Raw genomic sequence first — 13,741 nt, 5'->3', positions numbered from 1 at the left:
CTCCCCCCATTCCTGGTGCACCAATACCTAAAACAGGGACGGATCTAAGTTCATGGCGTGGGGTGGGGGAGGGAAGGATTTTGCAATGTAAACACTGTTTGTGCGGGACCCCACTTTGCAATTGGATTGCCGGGATCAGCCCCTCCCCCACTCTCCAGATCCCCAGAAAGAGGAGGGGAGGGGGAATCTTCCTCTCCTCCCCCCTCAATTCTTTCCCTTCCTTCCCAGCATATCACTCTCTCAGCCCTTCGCGCACTACCCCAAATCCCGCCCCCAGACGTTGCTCCTCTTCCTTCTCCTCCTCCTCGCAAGTCTGCTTCTATTCTGGGAATGTGGGGTGTGAGCCCCCCTCCCCCCCGCCTGCTTCTCCCGGAAGTGGAGCTTCTGCGCCGAATTGCTGCTCTGCTCCATAGCTCTAGGGGCGCGCGCTTTCGGAAAGGGGAGGAGGGGCGGCAGGGGACCCCCCCCCCCGTGGATGTTGCAGGAAAGGAAAGGAGAATCGGGAGCGAGGACAAAGAGGTAAAGGCATCGCAGGGGGGAGGAGGGGGGAGAAAAGGACCCAGAGACCCCGCCAGCTCCCCCAAGCGCCTTCCGTGGGCCCCGTCGGCAGGGTCTGGATCCCTGCACGTGTGCTGCGAAGGGGGCTTTCCTTCGCCCCTTAGGCGCCTTCGCAGGGGCGGATATGGGGCCCCCACCCTGGGAGTCCCCACGAGGGCCTCCTTGACCCGTTTCCCCCACGTAGGCATCCCCGGGGCGCTGTGGGGTTCGCGGGAAGAGAGTCAGGCCTTGAAAGGGTTAACGGGCGCTTCAGACGCCTGGATAGAGACCCAGTGGCGTAGCGTGGGTTGTCAGCACCCGGGGCAAGGCAAGTAATTTGCGCCCCCTAACCCGTGGATTTGCGCCCCCTAACCCTAACCCCCAGATGTTGCGGCCGGCCCCCCCTGCACCCCCCCACGCTACGCCACTGGCGGTGGGTGGGCTAGGAGCCTTGGATTTTTATAGTACTAAAATCAGCCTCGCCCTTTGGGCATTGGGGAGGCTTCGCCTGCAGTCTCCAGATTCGGGCCCCCTTGAAGGAGCGGCCAAGCTCTTCGCTGCTATACCCGCCCTAGACATAGGTTTCAAAAATCGAATATTGGGAAGGGGACGAAGCCGGGAAGAGACTTTCTTCCTCCACTTTGCTTTGGGTTGGGCAAGCGCCATCTCCCCTCCAGAAGGAAGCGGGGAGCCCGGGCGACTCTTGCCCCCCCCCGGCTGCCCGTTGGCTCTCTCTCGCAGTCCCGGCGGGCAGGCGGGCGCTCTGCACATGCTCGCGGAGCCTCTTTCTCAGCTGCGCGGGGCTTCCTTCCCTGGATCTGGTTTTCGTTGGAGGAGTGAGGCCGCGGCGCCCTCAAGCATGTGCAGAGGGCCGCGGAGAGCGCGGGCGGCCTTTCCCCTGCGCGACTCCGCCTCCGCCCGGGGTGGCTCCCCGTCCTGGGTCCCTCCCCCGATGGCCGGGAGGAGGCGGGCAGGCGCGCTCAGCCGCGCCTGGCACGGAGGACCAGCCTCCCTCGACGGGGCGCTCGCAGGGAGGAAGGAGCGCGGCGCCGGCGCTGTCGCCGACTGGACCGCCGGCCGGGATCGCCCAGGGGGAATCGGCGCTCTGCACGTGCTCCGGGGCCGGCTGGCCGCTGCGGGGAAACTTCACGCACCGCTTTCTGAAGTACGGGCGACGCAGCCTCCGCAAAGGGCTCGGCGCCGTCGGAAGAGCCCTGCGTGGCCCGAAGCTTGCTGCACTGTCCCTCCCCCAGATAGTCCCTCCCTCGCTCTCTCTCCGCTCCGCACAGTGGGCGGCGACCTGGCAGCTCGGATTCGCACAGCCAGCACTGTGAGAGAGAGTGTGTGAACCAGGTAGGGGCAGAGAGCTGCGAGTGCGCCCCCCAAAATGTTGCGCCCGGTGCGGCTGGCACTCCCTGCACCCCCCACGCTACGCCACTGTAGAGACCCCACCCCCGTCCCTCCCCATCTCGTCTTGGGGTGGCCCCTCCGGATGGAAAGATGGGGCGCGCATGGCGAGGGTTGGGCCGGGCCAAGGGGGCCTCTGGGTGCAGGGGAGACGCTGGGAGAGAGGCAGGGGGTCGAGGAAGTGGGGGGAAGGGGAGCATCCCAGCAGCATTGGGGGGGGGAGAGAGCTAGGAAGAACAGTCTTTGGGGAGACCGCTCCATTGTGGCTTCCTTGAGGAATCTCCAGAGGGGGCACCTTGGCTTCTCCCTCCCTCCCAGGAATGGGCCACCCCTTCAAGGTGATCAGAGAGGGATCCCTGGAAAGTGGGCGGTCGTGTCCCCCCACCCCTTCCTTCCTGCAAGCTCCATCCTCTTCCCACCCCATAAGCCCCTGCCCTGTCCAGACCCAGCGGTTCTGCCCAGTCCAACCATTGTTCCCCTGGAGAGAAGAGGAAATCCAGAGGGGAAGAGGGGAGGGGAGAGGCCTTCTCAGAAGCGGCTCTTGGTTTCCACAATCCCACCCAGGAAGCAGCCAGAAACCTTTTCCTCTCTCTCAGACTTCCATCTTTATTGTCTTTTCCACTGAGGGTGAGGACAATGTGCACCTGTCATCAGAAATAGGGGTGCAGAATCCATGGATTGGCTCTCAGGATTGATATGGAAGTTGCACCTCAAAAGCATTTCTGTTCCTCTTATTCTTTGTAGGCAGTGTCAGAGTGACTGACAAGCTGAGATACAACCCATCAGCATCCAATGATAGCAATTGCGTGAATCTTCCCAGTCAAAGGACCCATTTTCATGATAGACAGTGCCTGTGGCTGGAGGCTCTATATACAAGGTGTGCCTATACAGGCCAAAGACTGCCAGTATTAGCACAGGTGAGGTGTGTGACCCCCCCCTCCAAATTGACAGACTGTGTGTGAATGAGAGTTTGTGGGTGGGATTATATTTTACAGCAACCCTGTGATTTTCTCCACCCATAACATTTCGTGAGCTGATATTGCAGTACGAATTCCAAAATAACTTTAAAAAATCACAAGATGATGATGATGATAATAAAATAATAAAAATAAAATTTTATTTATACCCCCACCCTCCCCAGCCGTGCTCAGGGGCATGATAAGAATAATTGCAGCATTTATAATTGCAGTATTTATAGCCTGTCCATCTGGTTGGGTTTCCCCAGCCACTCCGGGGAGCTTAAAGTAGATAAAAAAGTAAAACATCAAACATTAAAAACATCCCAATGCAGCTGTCTTCTAAATGTCAGAGAGTTGCCCATTTCCTTGCCCTCTGAAGGGAGGGCATTCCATAGGGCGGGAGGCCCTCTGTCTGGTTCGCTGGAACTTCACTTCTGACAGCAAGGGAACCAGCAAAAGACTCTCGGAGGTGGACCTCCCTATCCGGACTGAGTGATGGGGGTGGAGACGCTCCTTCAGGTCTACAGCGCTGAGGCTGTTTAGGGCTCTAGGTTGCAGAACTTGCTCCTCCATAACGATCTCCAGAGCAAGTTTGAGATATAATTAGCAGAGTAGCAAAAAATGCTCAGAGGCAGCAAAAAATTAATTCAGCTGAGAAATCTATTACAGTTGTACCTCTGGTTGTGAACGGGATCTGTTCCGGAGGCCAGTTCGCAACATGAGCAGAACGCAACCCACGTTTGTGGGTCGCAATTCGCTGCTTCTGCGAATGCGTGTGATGTCGTTTTGCACGTGGGCACATGCGCAATTGGCAAAACCCAGAAGTAACTGGGATGCCACGGGACACAACCTGAAAATGCACAACCTGAACAAACATAACATGAGGTATGACTGTACTGAAGACAAATAAGCATAACAGGATCCAAAAAATAGCAAACATGTAACTCACAGTAAAACCCTGACTTAGCATGCCAAAACAGCACTCAAGTAAGAAACAGACAAGCAGAGTAGAGTAAATATCAGAATATGAAGTGGGACCAGGCTCATTTCAATACTGTAATTTACCGTATTTTTCGCTCTATAACACGCACCTGACCATAACACACACATCGTTTTTAGAGGAGGAAAACAAGGGAAAAAAACATTCTGAATGAAACAGTGGATGTATCATTTTTGTGCTTCATGCTGTGGCCACAGACATGTGATCTGATGGTGAATTTGGGGTGACCCAATGCAAAGATCCTGAGGATCCATGTGGATCCATGCTTTTTAACCACGTTTTTGCACCATTGCAGCCCCAGGCAACAGTGGGTGCGTGATTTGGGGGGGGGCAGGCTCTAGCCATGGACATGCTATGTGATCTGATGCTGAATTTGGGGTGACCCAATGCAAAGATCCTGAGGATCCATGTGGATCTATGCTTTGTAACCACGTTTTTGCACCATTGGAACCCCAGGCAACAGTGGGTGTGTGATTTTTGGGGGGCAGGCTGTAGCCATGGACATGCTATGTGATCTGATGGTGAATTTGGGGTGACCCAATGCAAAGATTCTGAGGATCCATGTGGATCCATGCTTTTTAACCACGTTTTTGACCATTGCAGCCCCAGGCAACAGTGGGTGCGTGATTTTTGGGGGGCAGGCTGTAGCCATGGATATGCTATGTGATCTGATGGTGAATTTGGGGTGACCCAATGCAAAGATCCTGAGGATCCATGTGGATCTATGCTTTGTAACCACATTTTAAGTGGGGAGGGAAGGAAAAACAAAGAAGGGAAAAGGAGCATGAGAGGGGTGTGCAGAGAAGCAGCTGGCTAAGAATGCAGGAGAGGGATTTAACGGGAGGGAGGAAAGAAAGGCAAAAGTTTCCCCCCACCCAAGCACCCAAACCAGCCAGCGCTCTCTCTCTCTCTCTCTCTCTCTCTCTCCCCCCCACCTGCATGTTGCCTGCTAGTCCCTAGACGCAGCACCAGAGCACAGAGAGGAATTAGAAGGAAGGACTCTGCTTTCCCCTCTGCTTGCCTGGAGGGGAGGGGCTTTCCCTGCTCTTTGTTCCGTTGAGCAAACACAGCAACGAAACAGAGAAGGGTGGGCAGTAAGACCCTGAGGCAGAATGCAGGAAAGCAGCCGCTTCCTCTTTTCAGGTTTCCCTTCTCCGTGACTCGCAATTTGATTTTTGTCTGATTTTTTGGCTCCAGGGACCACACATTCACTCCATAACACGCACAGACATTTCCCCTTCCTTTTTAGGAGAAAAAATCTGCGTGTTATAGAGGGAAAAATACGGTATATACAATTCAATGTCAGAGTAACCTGGGGACTATATAACAAGCCTCCAGGTGGACGTGCCCCATCTGCACTTCACTTTCCTCTGCAGGATGGGCAGAATCTGCCTTCTAGACTGTGGGATTCACTGTTGTTCTCCTCCTCTGCATCCACCAGGGCCTGCCTTCACCGGCAGCAGAATTCCCCAACCCACCAAGGATTTGAGACCCATCAGGTATCCTCACCTAGCTTAGCTGGCCAGTTGAAGCCATTGCTTGAACCCCTGTTGCATGCTGACAGCTTCTGGAAGCCACAGGTGAGAGTTGACTGCAGGGTCAATGGTAGATAGATTACCCCATAAGGTGCATGACATGTCCCCCACCAAAGGAACTACTCCTCCCCTAATACCCCATGACATCTAGATGCAGGTAGGTAGCCGTGTTGGTCTGACACAGTTGGAATAAAAAATTAAAAAATAGTCCAGTAGCACCTTAGAGACCAACTAAGATTGTCCTGAGTATAAGCTTTCGTGTGTATGCACACTTCTTCAGATACACTGACACAGATGTCACCAGACCCTTGTATATCGTGGGAGGATGGGGTGGGGTTTTTCTCAGTAGGGTACTCCTACTATGATCTCCCACTACCCATCACTATATGAAGAAGTGTGCATGCACACGAAAGCTTATACCTAGAACAAACTTAGTTGGTCCCTAAGGTGCTACTGGACTATTTTTTTACTTTTTTACTTCAATTGTGTCAGACCAATATGGGTACCAACCATTAAGTACAGTTATCTCCATGTCCTGAATATCCTGCCTTTCAGTGCCAGATAAGGATAGTCCTGTGTCAGAAGACAAGGAAAGGTTCAGGCAGCACATCATCATTATAAAGAACCATTGGGGTGGGTGTTTCCATCTGGGATTCCCATGTGCCATCTGCTTTCTCTTCTACTTCTCCTGCTCTCTCCATGCAATGTGAGGCATGTAGACAGAGGTCCATCTCCAAGAACAGGAACTTCCCTGAGCACCCATTCAGCTGATTCCAAGCACCAAGCCTTGTCACTAGTTCTCTGACTGACCCAGACCACAGTCCCTGGAAGAGATGAAGGCCTGGGTCTACCAAATTGGTCCATATGGACCTCCTGAGGTCAGTGGGACTGTGCAGGTAATTCATGAAGATCTAGAAGGGGAAACGGGGGCAACCACTTGATTTGAAGGGCAGTCTCAGAGGGCAATGGTATACCAAGATCATACTGTGTTATTAAAGATGATTGAGGATTATGAATGGTTGCTGATGCATTACTACCATTTGACATCATACCATTTTCATTTCCTAAAAATTGGGAACATGGGGAGGACATGGGAGAATGTAGGAGATGTTGAAATAAGAGAAGGTGCTAATGGCAGTTGATGTGTCCTTTCCCCCCTGTGTTTTCTTTCCTGAAACCCAAACAGGATTCCCTTTCTGCCCACTCTGAAAAAGGTGATGGAGAAGACAGAATTGCAGGGGACAAGGCACCTTTCATTTCATTAGGAATAGCCATTAAAATGTGTGAAATGTGGAATATGCTTCACTGAATGAGCACACATAGTTCACAACAACGAACACAAAAAGGAAAGAACCCATTTAAAGGTATGGAGTGCGGAAAGAGCTTCTCTTTCAATGCAAAACTTAGAACACACCAGCGGACTCACACAGAGAGAAAACGTTTTACGTGCAGGGAGCGTGGGAAGAACTTCAGTCAGAGTGGAAACCTTAAATTGCTCAAACGGACTCACACAGGGGGGAAACCATATGAATGTATGGAGTGTGGAAAGAACTTTAATAACAGTGGACACCTGAGAAGACATCAACGTACTCACACAGGGGAGAAACCATTTCAATGTATGGAGTGTGAAAAGAGCTTTAGTGATAGTGGAAGCCTTAGAAGACATCAACGGACTCACACAGGGGAGAAACCATTTAAATGTACAGAGTGTGGAAAGGGCTTCAGTTGCAGTGGAAATCTTGGAAGACATCAATGGACTCACACAGAGGAAAAACCATTTACATGTATGGTGTGTGGAAAGCTCTTTAGTGATAGTGAAAGCCTTAGACAACATCAATGGACTCACACAGAGGAGAAACCATTTAAATGCATGGACTGTGGAAAGAGTTTTAGTAATAGTGTAAGACTTAGAAGACATCAGTGGACTCACAAAGAGGAGAAACCATTTAAATGTACAGAGTGTGAAAAGAGCTTTAGTGATAGTGGAAGCCTTAGAAGACATCAATGGACTCATACTGGGGAGAAACCATATAAATGTATGGAGTGTGAAAAGAGCTTTAGTGATAGTGGAAGTCTTAGACAACATCAACGGACTCACACAGGGGAGAAACCATTTAAATGCATGGAGTGTGAAAAGAGCTTCAGTCAGAGTGGATACCTCAATATACATCAACGGACTCACACAGGGGAGAAACCATTTAAATGCATGGAGTGTGAAAAGAGCTTCAGTCAGAGTGGACACCTCAATATACATCAACGGACTCACACAGGGGAGAAACCATTTAAATGTATGGAGTGTGGAATGAGCTTCAGTCAGAGTGGACAACTCAATATACATCAACGGACTCATACAGGGGAGAAACCATTTAAATGTACAGAGTGTGAAAAGAGCTTTAGTGATGGAGGATGGCTCAGGAAACATCAACGGACTCACACAGGGGAGAAACCATTTCAATGTATGGAGTGTGAAAAGAGTTTTGGTAATTGTAGATACCTTAGAGAACATCAACGGACTCACACAGAGGAGAAACCATATAAATGCGTGGAGTGTGGAAAAAGCTTCAGGCAGAGTGCACACCTTAGAAGACATCAACAGACTCATACAGGGGTGAAACCTTTTAAATGTATGGAGTGTGGAAAGAGCTTCCGTTGTAATACAAGCCTTAGATCACATCAACGGACTCACACAGGGGAGAAACCATTTAAATGTATGGAGTGTGGAAAGTGCTTCAGCTATAGCGGAAACCTGAGAAGACATCAGCAGTCTCACATTGGTGAGAAACTATTTAAATGTATGGAATGAGGAAGGAGATTTGGTGATAATGGAAAGCTTAGAACACATCAACGGACACAAACAGGGGAGAAACCATTTCAGTGTATGGAGTGCAGAAAGGTCTTCAGTCAGAATGGAGATCTGTATTTACACCAACGGACTCACACAGGGGGGGGAACCATTTCAATGTATGGATTGTGAAAAGAATTTTAGTAATAGTGGATGCCTTAGGAACCATCAACAGAGTCACACAGGGGAGAAACCATTTCAATGTATGACATGTGGAAAGGGCTTTAGTTGCACATCAACGCATCAACGGACTCACACGGGAGAAAACATTTAAAGGTATAGTGTACAGTAAATGCTTCAGTCAGAATGGACTAAAGGGAAGTCCTCTTTCTGCATATAACTGTTAGTTTTCCTTCTGCCCATACCTGCTGCATTTTGGGGAAGCCTTGCACCTTTTCTCTTGCATTCTGGAAAGTCTTGCTTATAATCTTCTCCCTGCTTTTGCACACACTGTACAAGCTGTTCCAAACACCAGGACATTCCTTTCCTCGTTCAGTCATCCTAAGCTCATGGAAAACAACATGACCCGCTCTTCATGCCTAGCCGACTACATCTACAGAACTTGATTGTTATATTGTTTCATGCCATGATCCATCATTAGTAATTGTTTGTGCCATATTAATCTCTAGGTATAATTTAATTAGGAGGCTTCATGCCTGTCTAGTTCTAGCTTCGATTCCCAGCCTTTAATCCATCGATAATAAATGATCATACGTAATCCTCACCTCTCACATGTAATTCCCGCCTTATGCTTATGTTAACCAATCAGCAACATGTTTCTTTGTGTATGTATGTATCAACCAATCACCCACAAGCACACCTGTGTCAATGTTTGTAATATTCAATAAAAGGGGCTCCCAGGGTCCGCCCTGGCCAGACGCCTCATGTTACACTTGCCTCTCTCGTCTCCTGTGATTTTTCATTCCAACAATGGACATCTGAGAAAACATCAGCCGACACACAGGGGAGAAACTATTTAAATGTATGGACTGTAGATGGAGTTTCAGTCTGAGTGGAAACCTTGATTTATGTCACCATACTCAAACAAGGTTATGCTTAAAATTCTACAAGGTAGGCTCAAGCAGTATGTGGACCGAGAACCCCCAGAAGTGCAAGCTGGATTTAGAAGAGGCAGTGGAACCAGAGACCAAATTGCAAACATGCGCTGGATTATGGAGAAGGCTAGAGAGTTCCAGAAAGACATCTACTTCTGCTTCATTGACTATGCAAAAGCCTTTGACTGTGTCAACCACAGCAAACTATGGCAAGTTCTTAAAGAAATGGGAGTGCCTGATCACCTCATCTGTCTCCTAAGAAATCTCTATGTGGGACAAAAACTATAGCTAGAACTGGATATGGAACAACTGATTGGTTCAAAATTGGAAAAGAAGTACGACAAGGCTGTATATTGTCTCCCTGGTTATTTAACTTATATGCAGAATTCATCATGCGAAAGGCTGGGCTGGATGAATCCCTAGCCAGAATTAAGATTGCCGGAAGAAATATCAACAACCTCAGATATGCAGATGACACAACCTTGATGGCAGAAAGTGAGGAGGAATTAAGGAACCTTTTAAGGAGGGTGAAAGAGGAGAGCGCAAAATATGGTCTGAAGCTCAACATCAAAAAAGCAAAGATCATAGGCACTGGTCCCATCACCTCCTGGCAAATAGAAGGGGAAGAAATGGAGGCGGTGAGAGATTTTACTTTCTTGGGCTCCATGATCACTACAGATGGTGACAGCAACCACAAAATTAAAAGACGCCTGCTTCTTGGGAGAAAAGCAATGACAAACCTAGACAGCATCTTAAAAAGCAGAGACATCACCTTGCCAACAAAGGTCCATATAGTTAAAGCTATGGTTTTCCCAGTAGTGATATATGGAAGTGAGAGCTGGACCATAAAGAAGGCTGATCACCGAAGAATGGATGCTTTTGAATTCTGGCACTGGAGGAGACTCTGTCGAGTCCCATGGACTGCAAGAAGATCAAACCTCTCCATTCTGAAGGAAATCAGTCCTGAGTGCTCACTGGAAGGACAGATCCTGAAGCTGAGGCGCCATTACTTTGGCCACCTCATGAGAAGAGAAGACTCCCTGGAAAAGACCATGATGTTGGGAAAGAGGGAGGGCACAAGGGGACGACAGAGGACGAGATGGTGGGACAGTGTACGCAAAGCTACCAGCATGAGTTTGACCAAACTGTGGGAGGCAGTGAAAGACAGGAGTGCCTGGCGTGCTCTGAAGCTCAACATCAAAACCCATGAAGAGTCGGACACGGCTAAATGACTAAACAACAACAACAACAACTCACACAAAAGACAAACCATATAAATATCAGGAAAGTAGATAGAGGTTCACTCTTAGTGAAAGTTCAGAATCAACAGACTCATGGACAGGAAGAACTTTAAGAGTTGAAACCCTTCAAACCATCAACAAACTCAGAGGGGAGAAGCAGTTTAAATGAAAAAGACTGCAAAAAGTGCTTTATTTATAATGGAGTGATTAAGGAACATCCCGGGACTCTCACATGGGAGAACCCATTTAGATGTATGTAGTGTGGGATATCTTCCTCTCAGAGTCCACTCTCAGCAATGAACTCAGCAGGAAATCATTCCTAAAAGCATGAGGTATGATTGATGTTCTGGGTTTCTTAATGTAAAACTATAATAATGAAATAATGAAGGGAACATCTCACAATCATGAGTATAATTTTAGATGAAAGTACCTTTGGTTTTTGCACCAAACTCTGTCATACCCCCCCCCCCACGCATGATCTCCAAGCACTGCTTCTTCACCAGAAAGTCATCGCTGCCTCCTGCGCGTTCTGAACCCCATAGCTCCTGCTCTTTTTGGGGTTTGAGGAAGATAGCATTTTTCCATGGTCCCGGAAGTTTTGATTCAATCATGCTACTCGGGAGTTTTCCTACCAGAGGACCACAGTGCTGTGGCTGCTGTTGTTGTCATGGACTGGCTGGGTGAAAGGGGGGGAGGCACCAGCTGGGGGACCCACAAGGGAAGAAGGCTCAGAGCCCAGGAACTGGTGGTGGGATGGCAATGAGCAGAAAGAGGGAGAAAAGGGAGCAGAGTGGGAGGGGAGGAAACAGGGTTTGGTGAGCAGGAAGAGTCTGGGGCAGAGAGCAGTTCAGGCTCAGAGGGAGGAGAGGAGGGGGCCTGGAGACCCAGAGGAGGCCGGCTGTTGAAGCATCCAGGGAGACCCCCCTCCTGCTGTGACCAGCACATGCCTTTGCGTCTGGCGGTTAGAAGTCTTGGAATGTGGGGATCCCATTTTTCAACCAAAACCAAAACCCGCTAGCCTTTTCCCAGGTCTTTTCTGACCTGACAGTCGTTCGTCTTCTCTATGAAGGACTCTACAAAGCCCTTCTCCCTCTTTATCCCATGGGGTCCCAGCAACCTTTTCTGCCTCTTACACGCAATGGAAAAGAGTCCCTTTCCATTGGACGCCTGGCAGCCCAGTGCCCAATCCGGCTGCTCCAGAGAGAATGGAAAGGACCTGTAAACGCCCTTGCACTCTGACGCGCACCAGTCACTTCCTTCTGGATCTTGGTGCTGCCGGTGCAGCTGCATTTACGAGAAAAAGAGAAATTGGAAACTGAGCCCAAGTCCCCTGCTATGCAAACTGGCCACTTGGACCAGCCTTGGGGCGTCTTCCTTGGGAAAAAGGTAAAAGTTTCAGATCTCAGGTTCCCCGACAGGGAATGAGAGCTTTGATTGGCGTTCTCCCCTTGCAGTTAATTGCCTCTCTAATTGCAGAACCCCAATTCTCCCGTTCTCCCCTCCCCCTCCTAGCTACCTCTTGCCAGGAAGGCTGGGAGTGAAGACCGTAAGCAAAAGAGACAGCAAAGGATGAGAATCTGGGTTGCTGGGTGTTTCAGAGAACCCCGCCCACAATCTTCTCCATTCCTAGACTCATGTCCGCATGCGCTGCTCCTGGCCATCCCGAGGTCTTTTGCTAGATTAATTTATGGCCGGCCTAGGGCTGAAAATAAACTACCAAAAAAACTAAATTACTGACAAAAAACCTCACAATGGAAGGGGAAAAAAGAACTTAAAAAAAAAAAAGGCCTGGAAATTTTTTAAAAAAGGTTAAATACCTAGGAATCTGGATTTCAAATAAAAGTTTAAATTTATATGAGGATAATTATAGTAAGTATGGAAAGAATTTTTTAAAAAAATATGGAAACCTCTACCAAACTCCATCTCTCACTCTGGGGAAGAGTCTCGGTTGTGAAAATGAATATCCTCCCCAAAATGATTTTCTTATTCCAAACAATACCCATTTTAGGAGAAATGAATTGTTCTAAGGAGTGGAAAAGGGAAATATCTAGATTTATATGGAGTGCCAAGAAACGGAGAATTAAACACCAGTTATTAACAGATCAAAAGGAGAGAGGAGGTATTGCGTTGCCAGATTTGGAATTCTACCATGTGGCGGCAGGATTGGTTTGGATAAAAGACTGGATTACACTAAAAGATACGGACCTCTTAGACTTGGAAGGCCACGAGAATCGGTCTGGATGGCACACTTCTTTAATATACGGAAAGGTGAAGGTCCACAGGGGATTTTTGAGCCATGTGATAAGAAAATTGTGATATAAAATCTGGAAGAAATATAAAGGACTACTTGAGCCAAAAATACCCTTGTGGGCATCACCAAGAGAAGCCATATACCCATGTTAGAATACTTACAACTAGCAAAACTGATGGGAAGAGTTAGAGGAGTATTGAACCAGAAAATATTTGGAGAATGGAGAATATTTGAGGATTATAGAAGATCATATTGTACCAACCACACCATATTAGCAGAACTTGAGTGATACTTGTAAACACAACAAATGCTGTTTGTGGAGTAGACTGGAACAATATTAAAGAATATAAAACTGTGGGGGGAAACAACGGCAGTATAAACAGTACCATGAGAATGATTGAAAGTCTCATTTTGTCAGAAGTCTTTTTTATTTAATTAGGAATATTAAGTATTTTTATGCACATAAATCTGCTTTTTCTGCTTTCCTTTTTCTGTATTTTCTTTCTTTTTTTCTTAATTGTTTTTTCTTAATTGTCTTTTTTGCAGTATGAGATTGTAAATTCTTTGTATATGTGTGTACGTAGTTTAAATCAATAAAGATTATGTTAAAAATAAATCAATTTGTGGCCGGCCTGATGAAGCGTTGCTTTCTCTGGTTAGCCCCGCTGGAACTCCACTTCTTTCCAGACCCTGGGGTCACTAGAGGACTGGTGGCTGCTCCTGGCAAATGGCCTGGTGTGCGCTGGATCACCAGTCCTTCCGTGCCCCCAGAATTCGTCCAACCGAAGGTCCCATCTGGGGTGCCATCTGTTGTAAACAAAAGCTGCCCTTCTTCCCTTATGGGGGACAGAAGAGCCCTTTATAGAGACCCTTGTAGGTTCTCCATCGGTAGGAAAAGAACGACAGAGGCAACC

General features: G+C 48.3%; 1 protein-coding gene across 1 annotated transcript; it reads left to right on the top strand.

Annotated features, from left to right (window-relative positions):
* The first annotated feature begins 57 nt into the window (after nt 1-57).
* Nucleotides 58-13,443, top strand: LOC310686901 (uncharacterized protein). The gene is made up of 4 exons (XM_083461404.1): nt 58-519; nt 2,689-2,861; nt 5,345-5,483; nt 6,625-13,443. The coding sequence occupies exon 4, from the start codon at nt 6,748-6,750 to the stop codon at nt 8,239-8,241; it is 1,494 nt and encodes a 497-aa protein (XP_083317530.1). The 5' UTR covers nt 58-519; nt 2,689-2,861; nt 5,345-5,483; nt 6,625-6,747; the 3' UTR covers nt 8,242-13,443.
* Nucleotides 13,444-13,741: the final 298 nt, after the last annotated feature.

This window comes from Podarcis liolepis, assembly GCF_965112155.1.
Source record: "Podarcis liolepis genome assembly, chromosome: 10".
In the NCBI taxonomy this organism is placed as follows: Eukaryota; Metazoa; Chordata; class Lepidosauria; order Squamata; family Lacertidae; genus Podarcis; species Podarcis liolepis.
Note: the sequence above shows the minus strand (reverse complement) of the source record. Positions and strands in the feature narration are given on the sequence as shown.

Coding starts and splice junctions, on each gene's coding strand:
- LOC310686901 (XM_083461404.1), top strand. CDS start 6,748: ATGAGCACACATAGTTCACAACAACGAACACAAAAAGGAAAGAACCCA.